Raw genomic sequence first — 21,216 nt, forward strand, 5'->3', positions numbered from 1 at the left:
GTTTGTAAAAACTACCTAAATGTTCTAATATAACTAAGGTTTAGTCCTGGATTAATCTAAACCAGTGGTCTCCAACATGGTGCACGGTTGCCTGCACAGAGTCTGTGAGTTGCCCACCAAAGTACATTCTGCCTAATTTTAATATTTATTTATTACATATTTTTTAAATAGCTTGGCTTCTTTTATGTGTGTTAACATTTTAAATAATGATGATACTCAACAAGTAAAATAAAATAAAATCAACAAGTAAAACAAAAAAGGTTTGAGAATATCCAAAACGTAGCTCTCCCTTGCTCAGAAAAAGGTTGGCGACCCCTGATCTAAACCCTGTCTGCGAAACTGCCCTTATGGGGTGGTTTCCTAGACCGGGCTTATCCTAGTCCCAGACTAAAATTAATGTTTGAGCTGCTTTAATTTCAAAACACCTCAATCAATTCAAAATTTTGATTTCACAACAAAATGTTATTAATTTATTTGTGTGCATGGTACAATATTCAGCTTTATTTCTTTTTCGTGTCTTTTTCTATAAATAGTTTTTTGTGTCCGTGGCACGACTTTCTTTTTCGTGTCATTTTATGTATTGTTTTATAATTTTTTCCCCTATTTTTAAATCATTGTCACTTGGGATTGGGGTTAGATTTGGGGTTTGGGTTAGGATGTACTTTTATGTATTGGTTTCTACTTGTTTTTCTTCTGGTTTTAAAACTATTCATGAAGTTGGAGTTAGTTGGGGTTTGGGTTAGGATGTCTAAAAATTTAACAAAAAGTGATTCTAACCCCAACCCCAAGCGACAATGGTAAGAAAATAGAAAAAAAAACAATACATAAAATGACATGAAAAAGTCGTGCCACAGACATGAAAAACTATTTATAGAAATTTGTGCGAGTGACAGGAAAAAGAGTTGAAAAAAGAAAAAAGTTGAATTTCGTACAAACCAAAATCAAATTTTTTGTGACTATAACCAGACTGCCAGACTGATCATGAAATTGTTTCAATATGCACACCAGTATAGTTTTTTGTAAAGTTCGTTTTGTAAAAACTTCTAAAAATGCCCTAATATAACTAAGCTCTAGTCCTGGATTAACCTAAAGTCTGTCCGAGAAACTGCCCCTGTAAGTTTACATTTATTCTGGACTCTTATTGGCTGCATTTTCTTTATTGTTTGGTCCAAGAATTCAATTTAAAAAATATATATTTTTACATAAATATTTTCTGATATTTTTATTTAAAAAACCTTTACATTCAAATAATTTTATGATCATGAAAGCATTTCAATTAATTAAATCAATTTATTAATGTTCATATAATCTATTCATCCAATGTAACTAGTGATCTCTCTCAAGATCTTCCATAGATTTTGTCTTGACCTGTGACATAGCTTGACCAATTCTTCTGTCTCACAGGTAAAAAAAAACGATCTGTTCAGCTATAGGAAATGTCTTTCACACCTCCTAGCATGCAACAGTATCCTCCAGTTATTCAACAGCTTAATATGGGTCTCTCTCTCTCTCTCTCTCTCTCTCTCTCTCTCTCTCTCTCTCTCTCTCTCTCTCTCTCTCTCTCGTTGAGTGACTGCACTTCCCCAGGCAGAATCTTATCTGCGTGGACAGAAACACGATTCCTCAAGAGGCGCACATCTCCACCAAACCATTTGTCTTTTTAAACTTACTGATCAAGCGCTAAGCACCTGATCTTTGAACTATTTATCTATTAAAATTGTGTTTTTTTTCTAAATGTGAGTGACGTATGGCAACTATCCCAGGCAAAATAAATCATATATGATTTATATACAATTTCAGATAACTGCTAGTTGACAAAACATCCTTTTCCACCGTTTCAAGACAAGGATAAAAAGTGTCAGATGTCAGTAGAAAGTGATATTTCCTCTTCCTCTGCTCTGGAAAACAGGATTAGATTAGATTAGATCAGATTATCAGTTGGGATTAGATTAGAATAATCCTAAAACCTAAACTTTTGCTCTGAAGTCAAAGCGGCCAGTGTTATGAAGGAGCACTAGTTTGGGTTGCAGGGTGACTAAAGAGTTTAAATCGCTGATTATGGTTTTACCTCTGGAGGGGGACTGGAAGAACATCACCACCCTTTGAGACCCCCACGGAGAGGCATGCTGGCCAATCCCTGCCCCAGGGCACCTTCACATCACGGACAGAGGCCTGGCACCTGAGAGATGGTAAAGGTGAAGGGTGAGGGCCTCAGGCACCCCGTTAGTCTGGTCAGAACATTCAGCAATGTTATAAGAATAAAACATATTCAATCTCCAAGTCTCATCCATCTGTGAGAGAGATAGCCAAGATTACAACATAACATAAATAGTGGTAGGTCACAAAAAGGGAAACATAAACATTTTGAACATTGAAAATTATAAACAAATGGTCTTTTAAATGCAATAAGAAAGTTACTTTTAAAAAACCACATAATTCTGCATGTTTTTATATATTTATTTAATATGTACTTTAGTAGTTATGCAAATTACGCATTATATAGGCTACATTTACAGATATGTAATATGGGTCTTATTATGAATAAGCTCAGTCTGTCACTAGTGTTTTCAGACAAGAGCACATGGCTTAAACGATAGTGTTCTTTAACTAATGTTTTGCATTTTCATTTCCATTACAAAAACAGCGCAGAAAGTGCGATTATTGTCGTGAAGTTTCGATGTTTAAAGATTCTGGTATCAATCTGTACATCTGAACAGAATATTCACAGGTGCCTGTCACTGCATTTGTACAATTATGCATGCAAATGGAAACTGTTTTCAGGTCGTGTAGCAGAATGATTTTCCGTTATTTTTGTTACAGTATTGCATGTTTATTTATGTGCAATGCGTCGTGTAAAAAAAAATTCCCCATCTTTTACGCATTTGATTGTTTAAAGTAGGGTTGAATCTACATATCAACCCATTCTCATGACTTGCGTAAAAACAACGCGCCTTTTGAAAAGTCGTGTAATACATAGGCTACGATAATGTCCAATTTTGCCTGCATATGATACGCCAGTCCTTTCCCTTCACCACGAATCTTTTCGTGTCATTTTATGTATTGGTTTATATATATATATATATATATATATATATATATATATATATATATATATATATATATATATATATATATATATATATATATATATATATATATATAATTTTAACTATTGTCGGTTGGGCTAGGGGTTACATTTGGGTTAGGATGTCGTTTTATGTAACAGAAACTTGTTCTAACCCCAACTTAACTGACAATGGTAAAAAAAAATAGATGCGCGGTATCATGGAAAACTGAACTAAAATGTGCGCTATTTATACGAAATTCAGGAATGTATTACCCTATTTCTGAGTATTACGCGTAATGTATTTCCCAATGTACTTAAGGAACAAGAATGTGGACTATTAGAATAAAGGCATGTGGAGGCAAATGCGCTGTAAATGCTTTATAATTTGTTCCCAGATCTGCGCTCTTATGTTTTCTGTGGAGGGCAGCAGGGGTCTCTGGTGATGCCAGATACTTTTGTGTTCCAGAATCTCCTGTCACTTCTGCTTTATTCGATTCCCATTGCGCATTCAATTGTAAAGCCATTACGAGGTGTTTCTTTTAGATTTATGTCTTTGAAGAGAGCTGGATTAACTGATTTGTTTTAGCCTAAGAACATTTTTGTTAAATTCTTAAAGCAGACACGAAATTTGGTTGGTCATATAAACGCCAGGGTTTAGGTGCAAACGTTATGAAATATAGAAAATAACCAATTACAGTTTTTATTATTGTTATTTAACAGTTGCACTCGTAAAAATAAAGTTTTTTTCAGGCTGTTTGGTTCCATAAAGAACCTTCAACATCCACAGAACCTTTCTGTTGCACAAAAGTTTACTGTTCTGGAGAAAGGGTAAACAGACTATAAAAACGTAAGATTGTTTTTTAAGAGCCTTTAAATGAATGTTTCTTTGGGAAATAAAAATGGTTCTTACTGCAAATAATCTCTTTTAACATCCTTTATTTTAGTAGTGTGCGAGGTTGAAAATATTCAAATTTGGACATAAATAAAAACTTTTGTTGATCAAATAGAAGATAAACAGTTTAATATTTGAACTGTCGAGACTGTAAAGTAACAAGCGGCAAACTCAATCTCTCACCTACTGGTTTTATGCAGCTTACTGGAATGAATCCCTGGAGCTGTACCTCTGGAAACATCACCCCCAGATCAAGGTTATTACACTATCACTCAGTTCAGTCTGTTGTGTGTAGTAAAAAAACAGGCTGCGGTGCTGAAAACTCAACTACAGTGTATAATGAGTAGCCTACATAGAATAATGAGACAATGAACAGTTAAATGTGTCGAGCTGTTTGTAGAAAGCAATTAGAGGAGCGCGCAGCAGGGGCGCGGATTCATTTAAACGCTCGATTAAACTTGAAATTCTTTTGATAAATGATTGTCAACTAAATATGTTTGCTGAAGCTGATATGTTATGAAAAGGGATAGGTAGTTACAAAACAAAATCTTTTAAATCTTTTTAAAATAAGACATTTTCAGTGCATACTCCAACATTTATATAATTACAGATTTTAAAAGTTTCTGTTTACAAATAAACACAATAGTTTACTGTAGTTAAGATCAATTGATTGCAACAGATACAAACTAAATTATTACAACTAACTATACTGTAAACAAATGGCATGTGTGCGCAAACATTTCTTAATGACTGTTTCGGGTTGGTGCATCTCTGTGGCCACCCGTGGGAAAACCCTGAAATGCACGAGGTGTTTGTGTTTGTTTTGCCTACCCAGTCTCCATTGAGCAAAGCAACAGACAAGTTGATGCATATGGTGTTTAGATCAGCACAGAGTAGGTTAGATAAAAAGGAATTGATGCATACGGACGTTTCAAGTGTAGTCACGTTTTATTTACAAATCAGTCACATTCCATTTAAATAAAATATATCTACATTTCTTATACAAAAACAGCAATCTGGAAAGCAACTGTCATTGCATAGTGTCTGGACATGTTTGCATGTTTACATGGACAAACTATGCAAACTCAAACCATACAATAAAACAGCGAAATGAATTGAAATAAGGCGCAAGCTGCATGCGTCTCTGGTAGAAAAGTGTGTAGAAATGCAGTTGCATTGGTAAATTAACTGTTAATAGAAACAACATCATGTCCATATGTGCTCACAGAGCACATAAAAGTTTAAACAAACTCTAGAATCTCTACACTTCTGTTCCCTCCCGGGTGTATATGAGATTATTAACACTGAAATGGTTGGAGAGTGAGTTGATCAAGCCGCTGTTATTATGGGATGCAGTGTAGTAGTTTAGTCTGTTGGTGTTGAGATGACTATGTTCTGATGGAGGTGCCACCTCATGTCCAGACATGCCATGCGTAAAATCCCCTAAAGGTCCAGAGGAGACGTCTCTGCTTCTGATCCCACTGCTGTTTCCTGCCATTATTGAGTTCATGTTACCAATAAAGTTGTTAAAACAGGGGCTGTGCTCCGCGGACGGCGAAGGAGAGGATTTAGATTCGCTGGAAGTTGGAGAGTTTTGGAGACTCTGCGGTGAAGGGCTCATCAGGCTTGCGGTATCCGCCAATTTGAGCGCGTCCTCGGTTTTGACTGATAGACTGGCGCTTCCATTGTTTCCATCAGATCTTCTCTTTCTCTTCCTTCTGAAGTTTCCATTGTCGAACATTTTTTCGCAGTTGGGGTCCAGAGTCCAGTAATTTCCTTTGCCTAAAAAAAAGATTTTGGTGAGTTCATACACAGTGTAATAAACCTTCAAAATAAAATGAAGCTTGGGAAACTAAATGGCACCACATCTCAGGTTTGTTGCACTAATAAAAACTAACACACTATCTTTTGTAAGAACTATCAGACTTACCAGGGTCGTCCTCATCTCTCGCAACTTTCTTGAAGCAATCGTTCAATGACAAATTGTGTCTAATGGAGTTTTGCCACCCAGCTTTGCTTTTCTTGTAAAATGGAAAATTGTCAGCCACATATTGATAAATCTGACTGAGCGTCAGTTTTTTGTCCTGTGCGTTCTGGATAGCCATGGCAATGAGTGCTGAGTAGGAATAAGGTGGTCTGACCATCTTGAAAAGTTCTTGCTGGCTTGAAATGGAGAGCCACCCGAGATCCGCGCTTCCAAATCCCGTGGGAGGAGGAAGAAACTGCCGCTGGTTCGACCCAAATCCCGACTGAATGTAGGACCCTCCGTTCGGACCCGAGAGGTATGGGGAAGAGGCAATACCCGGACCGTTCATCCACAGGTAAGGGTTGGTTCCGGGTGATGCGTACTCGCCAAGTCCATAGCCGGATGGGTGCGCAGGTGGCCTTTGCGAGTGATGATGGTGGAGGTTCTGTTGGTACATGCTGAAGTTGGTGTCGCAGTACACGGTCATGTCCAGGATGTCCTGCGCGTTATGATGCTGAAGGGGCTGCTGATTCGTCGGCTGCTGCCCAAACGCGTTCATAATCCGTTCTCCCTCTAAAAACATGAAGTAAAGCTGGAGTACAGTGATAGGACCTGCTGGGTGTGCTCGTCACTAAAGAGTGCCTAACTGCGCGCCTGGGGAGGGTTATTTAACCTCTCCGGGAGCGCATGTAATGAATGAACAACCCCACCCACTGTCACGCGTCTCTTCGATTAACTTCATCCAATATGCATCAATTTGGCGTCAAGATCTTTTATGCGATAAGCATGCTTGAAAAGTGCCACAAAGGTGTTCGAAAAATTACATAATTATTTTACTTGTGCAAATGATGGAATGAAATGTTTTATGCGTTTTATTTGTTAAGACGCATTTGCATTTTTGTGTGTATTTTGTTTACCGTAAGATTTAAAAAATAGGCCACATATAGATTAAGTTAAAATAGGCTACAGATAAAACCACAAAAGGACTCTATACGTTAAATGTATTTTACAATTTTGCATTCTTGCAAAGCAGCTTCACGGAAAATAATTTTTAGAAAACAGTAGACAAAAACAATTAAAGACATTTTTAAAACACAGAATAGTAATTATAAAATACATATAATAAACAGGTGACTGTAGCAAAACAAAGTTTAATGTTCCTGGGAAAACTGATAGTCAAACAGATATATGGATGAGACTGTACAGATGATAATGATGTGTTATATCACTCAATATAAAGTGAGTCTAAAGAGACTAAAAAAACTTCATCCCCAGATTATTTAAATATTATAACAATCAGAGTAACCACAAACAGTATCACCTGAATTTACATATACTTGCAGGCTTAAAATACTTCAGTAAACTATTAAACATTATCTTACTCATTTAATTCTTTATCGTTATATATTAAAATCACAATTTGCTTCACTTTGTTATAAAGCATGTGCTTATTGTTAATAAAATCAGAATAATAAAAAATAACAATTATATTTATATTATAAACTGCACCCAATTTATTACACTTATATACAATTATTTTTATATAATATACAATTATATACAATTTATTATTTATTACAATTATACAATTATATTATTATACATTTAATAATGAAAATATTAAGATTTATTAAAATCAGCTTGTTTTATGCAAATAAACTTTTAAGCTTAATGTCATGATTTACTATAACAGTTTGACAGGCAGGCATCTCTTTCACTTACTCTTTTGTCTCCCCCTTGTGGTCAACAAAGGAAAATGCATCTATCAGTTTAAACAAATTAACATAAATTAACTCATGCACAGACACTCATGCACACACACAGACAGGCAGGCAGACAAACACACAACTAGTAAAAGTTATATGAGCCAACTAAAATGATCACAGTTTATTATAAAGTGATTATAAAATGATTATAAGACCAAAGTTGTTTAAAGAAAATGTCATTACTTTATTATAACAGTTTAACAGGTGGGCACCCCAATCTTACTAATCTTTTGTCCCCCCCCCTTGTGGTCAACAGAGAGAAATGCATCTATCTATCAATTTAAATAAATTAATATTAGCACACGCACTCATGCAGACGCACCCATGCACACACTTACAGACAGACAGACAGACAGACAGACAGACAGACACAGACACACAGACACAGACACGCAGACACACACACGCAGACACACACACGCAGACACACACACGCAGACACACACACGCAGACACACACACACACACACACACACACACACACACACACACACACACACACACACACACACACACACACACACACACACACACACACACACACACAGTTATAGTAAAAAGTAAAACGTTATATAGTAAAATGTTATATAGGCCAAATAAAATTATTTATTATAGTTCATTATAAAATGATTATAAAATGATTATAAGACCTACGTTGATTAAAGAAAATGTCATTGATTTATTTTAACAGTCTAAAAGGCGGACATCTCAATCTTACTAATCTTTTGTCTCCCCCTTGTGGCAACAAAGAGAAATGCATCTATTAATTTAAATAGCCTACACAGGCACGCACGCACGCACGCACGCACCCCCCAAACACAACAAAAAGTTATTTGTAACTAAAATTACTAGTTGATTATAAAATAATTATAAAATAATTATAAGACATTCCTTTAAAAAAAAAAAAAGACACGGCAGAAAACATATGAGAAAATTACTGGAAAAAATCATGTAAAGTTATATTGTTGTTGTGCTGCAAAATGCTAAACACATGTGCATAGCAAAAGTGGAACACCACTACAATCATGATGTGAGGGTTTATCTTCTGTTTACTGGGCTGGCAATGGACAAAGTTATCTGTGATGTGGATAAAGTCTTGTGCCTGGACCAGCATAGAAACGAGATGCTTAGACAATTTTTTTTTTCACTGACTTTGGTTTTGCAGTTGTACATTGTTGAGTAGGACTATTGTAACATGCTTTTTATTAGATTTTTGCAATTTTGCAGTTGGACTGCTGACTTTTTTAAGGATGCAAGTGTTGCATATATAGACATTTAAAATGTACTATTACTTGCTTAACATATAGACATATTCACTGAACAAACTTGTGATACAGTTTTTTTTTTAAGTATTTGAAAGTGTGTTGTTATAACGTTCATATATCTGTAACCAGATGCCCCGGATGCTGTTTTCCAATTATTATTTATAGATTTATATGATGTAGCATCTAAAGAATGCTCTTTAGTGTTTTACTGGGTGTTGGACTTGGTGTGTGTGATTCGAAAGCATTGTTTAATTTTGAGTCAGGGGTTCTTTGAATGGAGTTTGAAGATTTGTTTTTTGTGTGAAAGTGACCAAAAATGCTTTAGCAAAAAAGTCAAAGCCACAAGTCCAACAAAGTTTTGTGCTGAGCTTGAGTTTATATAACAACAAAAGGTTACGACTGTAACTTTTAGTTGCTGGACCACCTGAGGCCACAAGGGGGCACCAATTATCTTATGGTGATTTATAAGTTCCCTTGTTTACTTCATAACACACAACGAGACGATTTTTATACTCTTCTTTAACTTGTATCTTTCTAATACTATAATGGATGTTGTGTTATAATTCTTTAACATGAAAATCAAATTCCCAGTGACCTAAACCCATTTGTCAAATCATTCACTCTTTTGGGAAAACCAAAAACATGTTTAGAAAGTCAGACACTATTTGCAAAGCACGTGCCCTTTTTTGCAAGCTTCTTGCTCACTGAAGCACATTTTTGACAGTGCAATACACTTGTTTTGTGTTAATAATAATATACTTATTAAGGTTGCTACTGTATAAAACTTTTAGTTGCTGTACCACACAAGGCCACTAGGGGGACCGATTTGTTTTCAACCTTCTATGATTTTGCTTTTTTTTATGATGCAGTGTCTTGTCATTAATTAATCAAGATTGGATTATAATTTATATGTAAAGGCTAGTGCCAGTTATTATATAAAAATGCAATTTAATTTAATTTGTGTGTAGTTTTTACCATGATTACAGCATATAATTTAATAAATTATAATTCTAAACATGGCTTGATTTGAAATAACAACAATACAATAATACAAATAGAAACGGTTCAGTCTGCAACATGTGCTAAAATGAATGGGGGATGAAAGATGATGTGCACCTTCAAATTAATATAACTTTGATCTAGAAGCAAAATCTGGGGTCTCTTTTTAAAGAAGACACTTATATAGTTTTTTTTCACTGTGACTGGAGTTATGAAAATGAAATAAAAAATTGTTATAGCAGTTTAAGTTTATCTAGAAAATAAAATAATGCAATAAAGTATATATTTTATATTTAAAACCCATAAAAATGAAAATGTTTTACTAACAAAGGCCACAAGGTGTCAACAGTTTGCTGCATACTCACAAATCACAAATTTGCACAAATCGCTGCATCATTATTAATGGTTTTGAAAGCTTTCTAATGATATATAGTTTGTCAAGATTTTGGAAGATTTATAAATATATAATAATATATAATAATTAAAAATTTGTATTTATTCCTTTATTTAACCAAGAGAAATTATATTGAGACTATAGTCTCTTTTTCAAATGATCGGCAAGAAAGGCAGCACTTAAAATGTATCAGCACCCCATACACCATATTACAACCTAACAAAGACAAAAGTTAATACAAATAATAATAATAATAACATCATAACCAAGACACTCAAGACAGTCAGAAGCAGGCGGTTTTAAACATGGTTTGAAAGTGTGGCTTAGGTGCCAAACATAGTTATTATGAATGAATGATTTTTGTGCGATAAGTTGACGCTTGTTCTTTCCCTTTGCCCTTAGGGACCACAATTAAAATAAGTCTTTGGGCTCTATTGCGTTATGCCTGACTATTTATGTATTTTAATGTATGACTCAGAGCACTGTTTCATATTCTATATTTAAGTGGTCAAATACAATCAATCAATCAATCAATCAATCAATCAATCAATCATGCGACAGGCAGAAACAAAACAAGACAGCAAGCTTAATCACAAATATAGCTGAAGGTGCAGTGACATATCATTTAAAATCATTAAGTGATATAATAGTGCCTAACTTCAACTGTTTCTGCAAAGCATTCCAGGTTAAGGGGGCATAATTACGAAAATAAATTTTCCCAAATTTAGATTTCACAGCAGGTATAGTAAAAAGAATGCTGCTTTTTGACCTAAGATTGCATTTATTGTTTTCTACCAAAGATAAAACTCATAAATAAGAATGTAAATAGTTAAATAGTTAATACACCTGTTACTGAACATAGCATAAACATGTTTTTCATAAATCCCATAAAGATGCCATCCCTCACTGATAGTTTAGTTTCACTATCTAAAAGTACAACAAATATTATGATTATCTCCATCGAAACGCCATAGTAAAAACATGTAGGTATTTAAATACAATGTGGGTCTCGTAAATTGAATGAGACAAGAGGAACAGGTTTATTTAGCCATTTTAGAAACAGATAACACACAAATAACTCTGAGTTGAGATCAAATGTGATTATGTGAGCTGATTTGGAGACATGCTGAAAAGAAAGATGTCTTTTAAGCATGTTTTATACTGCTGATTAAAGTGTGAAGGATGAGTTACACATCTTTCGACTGTTTTTGCATAACTATGTGTCTGTGTAGATGGTGTATGTTATCTACGTGAGAGACAGAAGGCGAAATATGTGAATGTTTCCCTTCCTGCAGAGCAACATTCCTTATCCGGAGATACTCGTGTTAAATAAAAAAACTGCATGTCATTGCAAAATTAAATGTAGCCTAATTATCAATTTGGTCATTTTTGATAATAACAGTACATGAATAATCATTTACTAATATCTAAATTCATAATCACTTAATCGTACGATAATTTAAGTAATGTACTAATCAGAAACCAACCGTATGTCACGAGTCACATGAATTCATGCATGAATAACAGCAACCTACACTGTAAAAAAAATCTGCAGAAACCACAGTGCCACCGCAGCTGGGCCGCCGGCAAATCACCGCAGATTCAAAATGATGTTATTTACTGGCAAGAGTTTGCTCCAAACACCAACAAGTCCCCATCTTCACAGAACAAAACCACACAACAACAGCCTCATGCAAAGCACTCCGGGAATCAGAAATCATCATCAAACTTTTTCTGTTTTTTGCTTCAGATTTTGTTCCCCAGAATGTTTTGCTTGATGCTGTTTTTCTAGTTTTATTCTGTAAAGGTTGATGATGATTTCTGGTTCCCAGAATGCTCTGCACGAGGCCGCCACTGCACAATTCCATTCTGCAAAGATAAAGACTTGTTAATATTTAAAACAAACTCTTGCCAGTAAACAACATAAATCCAAATCCACGGCAAGTTACCGGCAACCCAGCTGCAACAACACTGCAATTTCCACAGATTCTTTCCACAGTGAACCATTGACTTCCATAGTGTTTGTTTTTCCTACTATTGAAATCAATGGTGCACCTGTTTTCTGCTTTCTTACAAATATCTTCATTTGTGTTTAGTAGAACAAAACAAATCTATATTTCGTTTTTGGGTGAACTGTCCCTTTAATTGCAGCATTGAGATGAGATTTAATCATGAATACATCACGGGACATTTAATGCAGTTGACTGTAATATTGCATGAAATCCAATGCAGTGCACTTGAAACACAACTGCAGGGGCCAATTTTGTATTTTTGCATTAGAAACCTAAACATTGTTCATACAAGTTATTTTTCTAGAGCATGTTTGATTTGGGTTACCAAAAAAAAGTGTGACTTGATACTTTAAGCATGTATTAATATGAAGTGGTTGCTGTTATTCATGCATGAATTCATATGACTCATCATGACATAGTTATGGTTAGTTCCTGGTTAGCACATGGCTCATTATTAGTTCATATCAAAGTGATAATTACTTTAAGTATTAGTACATGATTATTCAGGTACTGTTATTGTAAAGTGTAAATGAAAAAAAAATTCTGTTGTATGATACTGATATTAAGGCTTCATTTTTTCCACTCTTCTTAAATTCAGCTCCACGCTGCTTGGAAGACCTTGATGAACCAGCTCCTGTTTTATCTGAAAATCACACAAAGAGTTAGCATTTTCTTAAGCAAAAGATAAAAAGGGCACGCCTGTGCATTACACATAAAAAATGTGTGTCATGTCATTGTGAGTATGACATACTTTTTCCATAACGTACGCAACGTTTTGAATCTCTGCTAGATCTGAATATGAGATAACTCTCATCTGAAGTCCAATGACAGTTTCTAAAGAATGAAAATGAAAGATATAAGAACATGTTAGATTTAATCAGATATATTTGACCTGCTCATTGCTGTTACACAACATTTTGAAAGAAGGAATTCTTTTTGTAACTTGATACTGTGTTTCAATGCATATATAATAGCATATAATAAACAAACAGATTTTTACAGTTTACAAACATGTAGGCCTACCTATGTTTTGATCTGCTTTACCGTCCACCCTTAAGACCCAACGACCAGGAACGTTTACATTACTGGAGTACTTAAGATTTGAAATGGAGCTCCCATTGTTTGACTCAGGAATAAGAAAATAATTTGTAGAGTTTATTGTGTCATAACCAGCCTGCACAAACAAACACAAAAAAAGAAGGAAAATATTTTATAGATTATATTATCATTCATGTGTATAGTGTACAAGACATGTTTTTTTTTGGTAACACCATATTTCAATAGTCCACTTTAGGCATGTTATTTAGACTTTAGACACGAGGAACGCATGACGCAAATGTCATCATCAGAACAGTTCACGTGTACTGTACATACAGGCATATGTAGGGCAGGAGAGGTATTGCAATTTGTCGCAATGCGTCTGGTGTCTGGATCTCACGTTCGCATCTTTCTAAGCAAAAGTTCAAATAGGCGCTATCAATCGACTGCAGATTTGAACATTATACATATATATTATCTTAAAACTACACTTTGTGACCAAGAAACGGTAATATTAAGAAACGGCTGGGATTCAGATCATCATAACCTTCGCGTCGTGCCTAACAACGCCCTTCAGCCGTTACTTATTCACGATACAGCACTTGCCTCGAGTACCTTATTGCTTTTATAAAACGGTTACCACACAAAATTAAAGTAAAAAAATATTCATGCAACTTTCATGAAGTTAAATCAATTAAAGCATTCCTTCCGCTAGAAAAAATAGTCCCTGACTGCGAAAAACAACATGAAAGCTCAAATAAAAACAACAAACTGTTCTCAGACTTTGTCTCATTATATGTTTATGTGTTGCTAAGGGTGTTGCTAAGGGCGCAGTGATATTATATAGAACCATTGGGTGAAGCGGTCATAGCAGTGTTTTATCGTGAATAAAGCACACCTATTGACCAATCAGAATCAAGGATTGGAACTAACCGTTTTATAAAGAGCTATATCACACTCCTACTCAAGCAATATTGTAAAGCATGTGAATTACCTCTGTGTATAAAGACGTGCCTTATCTATTAGTAGACTGTAGACTGATTAGTAGACTACCCCTACCCCTAACAATCTACTAATAATGAGCTGACATGTAGTTGCAAAGTTACTAAGGGGGTGTGCACTAGTGATGCGCAGGTCTGTGTTTTTTCCAACCTGCTGGTCCTGCTTTTATGTAATAATTGGCCCGTCCCAACCCGCTGCCGCACCACTGTATCTATTTTTACAACCCGCACCACCCCGCACCCGCGACCATTAAAATAGACATATTTGTAATGTAAATATAAAGAGGCTTTATTTCAGCCTTAAAGTGCTTGGAAACAGCCATTACGTTACATCACCCAGTAAACTGGCAACAACATACGTGAATGAACCATAGAAACCAGCATGGTCATATTTATATAGAGATAGGATAATGATAAACATTTTCAACATTCACAAAGCAGCGTTTGTATTAACGAAAAAACATGCGCATCACTACTGTGCACACAAAAGCTTTAAAGCCTGTAGCCGGCGTATCTTTTCAATTGTTTCCAATAAAAGCTCTGTGTTTTTCAAAAAACCCAGCAGCTGACGTTTAATATTACGCGCTCAAAGACTGCCATCAAAAGTCACTTTACAGCTACTTTTAAGTAAAAAGAATGATAATAGTGGATTTGAAATAATGAATTTATCGATAAAAGTAACAAAATATATCGTCGCTGTCCGATGAAAACCACGTATGTCCATTTTGCAGATTCTGAGATTTTATGACGGATTGAATGTCCAGGTTCATTTCCGTATACAGTATGCTTCACATACCTAAATGGCCAATGAAAAGTTTGAAATCATGTCATTTGATTTTCACGTATATCCATTTGGTGTCAAAGCTGTCAATCACGCCGCATAACTCCCGCCCTGTTGAAGCATCTCGCCGCTCTCGTGAAGTTTCATCGAAGTTCAGCCCTGGATAGCCGAATAAATATAGCCTGGTGAGACAATGACTTTCCTTCATCGAGGTAAATGTCCCCCCCCCCAACGCCAGACGTACATCTAGGAGTGACAAAACTATGGTAGGACTGTGCAAACAAAGTATCTGTCTAGCATCACCATGTCAGTGTATTGATTCATTGTCCCTTCATAGTTTGCAAGATACATTTATTACATTTATAATTCATATTAAATAAACTAAGTGTATTTAATAAACTAAGACGTAGGCTATTTAATAAACTGAGTGTATTCATCTGTCAATATAAAACGCGCCTTGGCCATTCTAATGTATGATCGGAAGAATGCCTATCAACCACCGTTACTGTAAAATTTGCACGTATGTCCATTTAAATTATTATATTATTACACTGGCAAGAATATGGTTACATGTAAAGATGCCGTCCCAAGTATAACCAGGTTACATTCAACTGCTTTTGAAATACCGTGTTTTTTCACTTCCTGAAGTTACCGTTGTTGGACATACGTGAGTTTCATCGGGCAGCGACAATATGAGATAAAATGCCAAACTTATCAGATATATACAGAAATATGCTTTTTCCGCCATCTTGAATTATTTTCATAGACTCGGCCACAGACCTACGTCATGCTGCCTCTTCACTCCGATTGGTAGTCGCTTTGTTGCATCGCTCAGCATTTGCATAAAATAGCCGCCTTGTCTATTTTGGCCCCACCAAAGCTCGTCGCTTGTCGCTGGCAAACGGCCACTCCCATTGAAAATGAATGGTGGCCTGTCGCTCTGTCTCTTGTAGCTAATGTGACTGGGGGGTTATACTTAGAAGTGTAAAGTGAACTGTTTCAGTTTGTTTACCTGCACTATATTTGCTGTCACAGCAATGTCACCATAATTCATCATAATAAAAGACAAATTGCCGTCTGAAATTAAAACCACTTGAAAGGAGGTTTCCTGAAAAGGTGAGAAAAGTTTCCTTGTCAGTAAGTTTCAAGACATAACCTCACTGTGATCTTGCATCTGTGTCTGTCATCACAATCCATCAGATAAAACAAACAACTTACCGTGCCCGAGTGATAATAATATGCCACTTTATCCCATGTTGCAACAAAGACGCAAGTTGCGGTAAAGCTCAGATCAGGGAAATACTGGTTTATGTCTTGAGTAGCTTGGGTGAGGACACTTCCAGTTGTGTACTCTTGATATGAAATATTACCATTTTGACTGATGTCAATGTCCGTCCAGAGAGCGGCAATGACATCTTCACTTCCATTACTGGGCAGAGAATCAGGAACGAACACCGGTGAAGGGTGGTTGAATGTAAGATGCCCATTACTATTGATCTGCATTAAGTAATATGAGATACCAGTGAAAAGCCATCAAACAAAAAAGACAATATTCACTTAAAATGAATTCTTACGTATATCTGGTTGTACATGCGGCCAAAGAAAACAAATGGACTTAACAGGCCAACATAAGTTGAGTTTTCGTCTTCAATACCAATATTATTAACGTCTCCTGCATCTGAGCCAAATGGATAGAAAATCCCTGGGGCACAAAAATTAAAACATTATTCAATGATAATTTGAATCATTCATGCATAAATGGAGCAGTTCATGGTTCATGTACACTGTGTATGTTGTTTTGTTTTGTTGCATGTACTAGAGGTTAAACTGGTTTTAGTTCAGATGTCTGTTTTTACCTGTCTGGCCTGTTGTCACACTATCTGTTAAAGAAGAAGAAGTATATTTTAATGCAATGTCAAATGATTATTGAATGGTATTTAAACAGATAATAAATACAGACTCACTCATTGACAGGATTGATATTAACATCAGGATAATTTTCATGATGACTTCTGTTGTTAGACACCGCCAAAGTAAAAGACAAAATATTCGGGCTCCTTATGCTGTAAATAGAAAGAGCTTTAGTATTTTTACAATTTTTCCACGTCTGCATAATGACAATGGCTACATTAAGAAATAATAAAACCACTGCAGTTTTGACTTTAACTCTTTCCCCGCCATAGACGAGTTGCCTCGACAATTAAGAGAAAACGCTTCCCGGCTGCCAAATACGAGTTTTTAGGCAATCCATATATTCGCTTTTATCCTCCACCTGGTTCTTATAAAACACTGAAGCATCCACTGATCCGAAAACTCAGTGTATGTTTTAATCATCGCTCTGAATCTGATTTCTATTACAAGTCCTTTACAAAAATGCTATTATCTCAGCTTTTTACAAAAAAAGAAATATTTTACATAAACCTACCCTTATTTGAGAGGGGGGGAAAAGAGAACAAACGAAGATACACTGTTTCTATGCACAAAATTTTGTCAATCCGATTGGATTTAATACGATTGAAGGTTACGACGATACCGTTTACATGCACCCTAAACATTGCAATCTGATTAAAATGTTTGTTTACATGTACATTCTATAGAATCCAAAGCGAATGCCTGCGCAAGCGCAAAGCCAGGGTTGCCAGATTCGCGTATCAGAACCATCCCAAATGGACATTCAAAACTAGCCCAAAAGCCTCCCAATGACTATTCACAGCACAAATACCAATAACTAATGAACGAAATACTTTCATCTTTAACACGCAGAAAAAAAGCAACTGGTGGAAACAGTTTAAGCTCAAATCTAAACTCAAAAAAAAAGGAGAGGACTTGGCAACACCTCGCTGGGAACAGCATCTCTTGTCGAGTTCAGGCTTTATTTGTTATTGCCACTGATCTATATAAATGACTGGATTGCGCATAGAACGCTTAACGTAACAGCGTGAGGTGAAGCCAGCGCAGAGTTCGAGCCGCCATCTTGGTATACCCAACCGGCAGACGGCGTCATTGACTTCCATTCAAAAACATGTTTTAAATTTACCCGCTTTACAGCGTATCAGTCACGCAAGATTATTTTTAGGATATGTGTACGTACATTAACTGTTAATTCTGGTGTTATTTGCAATGTTTATGTTTTAATCGGGCAGGAAAACGGATTTATAAAAAACGTTAAGGTGAGTGTGTCTGCTGCGTTCTGTTAATGACACGGGTATAAATAAAGTTTTTTTTGACATACAGCTACACGGTCAGCGTCATTTCTCTAAATAAGTTTAGGTAACTTATAGATAACATAAAACCAGCAAATTATTGCATGCACATACGGTACAAAGTATGATTATTTATTTAGATTCCAGAATGAGCACGTTTGTCATTAATACTAAATATGCTGCGGTCTGTCTGCTGATCTGATACTGTAATGAAGATGAATGTATAATAACTGATTAAAAACTAAAATGTACAACTTTCAGTAAATAACTATGTACATGCTTAGGACGTTTGTATTGTAATAATGTACAGGGTAACTTAAGATATAAAAACAAAGACTAGTAAAGTGATGTTTTATCATTAAAATCTGATCGCGTCCATTGATTTAATAGAATGTTTGGGTATACCAACATGGCGGCACGGTGGCTTCACAGTTGTGACGTCATGCGCAATAAGTCATTTATATAGATCAGTAGTTATTGCGTGTTTCTGTTACGAGAATCATGTGATATAAGAGTTTAAAATGTTCTGTGCATGTGCACAATGTATTTTTGCATCCGATTGAGAAAATATTACGATTCGCGTTTACATGCGTACTTTTCTCCTGCGGATCGGATCACAGTTCGGAGTACACCACCCCCTTCAATACGATCCAAATTTGCATCCAATCGTCCTGCTGCATCCAAGCTGATGGTCCGTTTCTTTCATTTGATATATTGTAAGTCACTCAACAGAAAAAGTAAACAGCTGAGAGCATGACAAGACCCAAAAGGATGTGATAAATGAAAAATTTGAAAACATTGTTTTCTCAGCAGTATTGAAAATCGGAAAACACTGCATCTTTTTTGCTATTTTGACCACGTTTTCCCCATTTCAATTTTCGGTAAATAAATGCAAATATAAAAATTTTTATTAAGAATTTGGCAGAAATGTTGTCGGTTGTTGACAGAATGAAACAAAAAAAAACATTATTTTATTTAAAACACGTACCTATAAATAGTAAATTAATTGAAATGGTCTCTTAATTTTTCAGCGGCTGTATATACACAATCTGTTAAAAGTTTACGGTCACTGATTCTTTATTAATATTTATATCACTGGTTTGTTAAATGCTTTATTCTGATTGATTGAGAAATGTTCAATGGGTGTTGATCATTTTTCTGTAAACCGCACACCTTCCTTGTCAAATGTCTTAAAATAACCCCCACAGCAATGTTTGTGGTATAAGTGGGTATTGACTCTGGTACTTTGAATTATTAGAAAATAATACACACCCACAGTGTGCCGCATTACCACACTGGGTGTGCATTATTAAAGTATAATTTAATTATTTTCTGACTTCATTTTTTACAGTATGTTTTAGAAGAGTTTGCAGAAATATACTCAATTATCATTTCATCAAGTAGCGTCTTGAGATCTCAAAATCAGATGCTTTATAAACAGTATTGAAAAATTCTTATCTATTCTGTAATCTTTCAGATTTTTGCATATTTCAAAAACATAAAAAATAATTAAAACATTTAAACCTTTAAATTCAAATATTTTTAAGATCCTAAGAAACCACTGTGATCCTGTGTGTGTGTGTGTGTGTGTATGTGTGTGTGTGTGTGTGTGTGTGATTTCATTTCATTGCTAAGAATAAATGATTCAAGAGGTTATAAATTGATCGTACCTCCGACAGCTTCTTCGACCGACTGTTTCAACTGCTGGAAGTGAAATTCATAACACAACCACAAAATGTGACACTTATTTTATTTGTTTTATAACAATGGAGGGAGGGACACCAAAACTAGAGAACAAACCAGAAGCTTAAAGGAATTTGCAGCAGTATTATACTCAATAACTTTTGTGAGTTTAAAGAAATATCTGTGCAAACATACTGTAAGTTATCTGTAGACAGCATCTGTGGATGTCAGCTGCTCATACTTCAGTTTGACAAACACAAATTTGAGAGATGCACAATGTAAGCCTTTGAGACAAGTGCACGACAGTAACATCCATGTGGCTCCTTAAAGTTTTAAAGCTCAAAACTTCTACCACAAATATTTGTTTCTTAAAAAAATATGATTATATGGCAAGCAGATGTCATAAATAAATAAATGATGAACCATAATGAATTAGGCTAGTTTTGGAGTGTATTGAACCTTTTCATATGAGTAATTAAACATAAAATGAAAAGAAATTATCTTCTTCATTTATTTCTTCAGCTATAATTCTTTTAAAGCAATTTAAAAAGGGAAAAAGGCAGGGCATTTAATAGAACAGAAATAGTGATCAACAACATTTTACAATTATGCTTTATGATTTAAACATGAATCTAAAAACATAGTAGTTGTCAGGGTGTTTAAAAAAAAGTTAATTGTTAGGATGAATGTGCTTCAGATGTTATCTGATTTGAATTGTGTGTGTGTACCATACACTCAGCTAAAGGATTATTAAGAACATCTGTTCAATTTCTCATTAATGCAATCTATCTAATCAACCAATCACATGGCAGTTGCTTCAATGCATTTAGGGGTGTGGTCCTGGTCAAGACAATCTCCTGAACCACAAACTGAATGTCAGAATGGGAAAGAAAGGTGATTTAAGAAAGTTTAAGCGTGGCATGGTTGTTGGTGCCAGACGGGTGGTCTGAGTATTTCACAATCTGCTCAGTTACTGGGATTTTTACGCACAGCCATTTCTAGGGTTTACAAAGAATGGTGTGAAAAAGGAAAAACATCCAGTATGCGGCAGTCCTGTGGGTGAAAATACCTTGTTGATGCTAGAGGTCAGAGGAGAATGGGCCGATTGATTCAAGCTGATAGAAGAGCAACTTTGACTGAAATAACCAC

General features: G+C 35.4%; 2 protein-coding genes across 2 annotated transcripts; both read right to left on the bottom strand.

The window, feature by feature from the left end:
• Positions 1-4,910: 4,910 nt before the first annotated feature.
• foxi1 (forkhead box i1) lies at positions 4,911-6,547 on the bottom strand. Its single transcript, XM_055176642.2, has 2 exons — positions 5,890-6,547; positions 4,911-5,741 (listed from the first exon to the last, which is right to left on the bottom strand). Exons 1-2 carry the CDS (start codon positions 6,506-6,508, stop codon positions 5,221-5,223), a joined length of 1,140 nt encoding a protein of 379 aa, XP_055032617.2. The 5' UTR covers positions 6,509-6,547; the 3' UTR covers positions 4,911-5,220.
• Positions 6,548-12,260: 5,713 nt separating this feature from the next.
• Positions 12,261-20,102, bottom strand: LOC129420504 (sushi, nidogen and EGF-like domain-containing protein 1). The gene is made up of 9 exons (XM_055175464.2): positions 20,055-20,102; positions 17,146-17,244; positions 17,038-17,061; positions 16,756-16,883; positions 16,400-16,678; positions 16,194-16,289; positions 13,385-13,535; positions 13,113-13,195; positions 12,261-13,004 (listed from the first exon to the last, which is right to left on the bottom strand). The coding sequence occupies exons 2-9, from the start codon at positions 17,183-17,185 to the stop codon at positions 12,924-12,926; spliced, it is 882 nt and encodes a 293-aa protein (XP_055031439.2). The 5' UTR covers positions 17,186-17,244; positions 20,055-20,102; the 3' UTR covers positions 12,261-12,923.
• Positions 20,103-21,216: the final 1,114 nt, after the last annotated feature.

Source organism: Misgurnus anguillicaudatus, chromosome 4 (genome assembly GCF_027580225.2).
Source record: "Misgurnus anguillicaudatus chromosome 4, ASM2758022v2, whole genome shotgun sequence".
Lineage (NCBI taxonomy): Eukaryota > Metazoa > Chordata > Actinopteri > Cypriniformes > Cobitidae > Misgurnus > Misgurnus anguillicaudatus.

What these genes read in the sequence shown, in the direction of transcription:
- foxi1 (XM_055176642.2), bottom strand. Translation starts at nt 6,508, where the DNA reads ATGTTTTTAGAGGGAGAACGGATTATGAACGCGTTTGGGCAGCAGCCG. An exon ending in GAGAGATGAGGACGACCCTG is followed by an intron (nt 5,742 to 5,889) that starts GTAAGTCTGATA and finishes TCTTTTTTTTAG; the next exon opens with GCAAAGGAAATTACTGGACT.
- LOC129420504 (XM_055175464.2), bottom strand. Translation starts at nt 17,185, where the DNA reads ATGAAAATTATCCTGATGTTAATATCAATCCTGTCAATGA. An exon ending in GCATGTACAACCAGATATAC is followed by an intron (nt 16,679 to 16,755) that starts GTAAGAATTCAT and finishes TACTTAATGCAG; the next exon opens with ATCAATAGTAATGGGCATCT. An exon ending in TTGCGTACGTTATGGAAAAA is followed by an intron (nt 13,005 to 13,112) that starts GTATGTCATACT and finishes TGTGATTTTCAG; the next exon opens with ATAAAACAGGAGCTGGTTCA.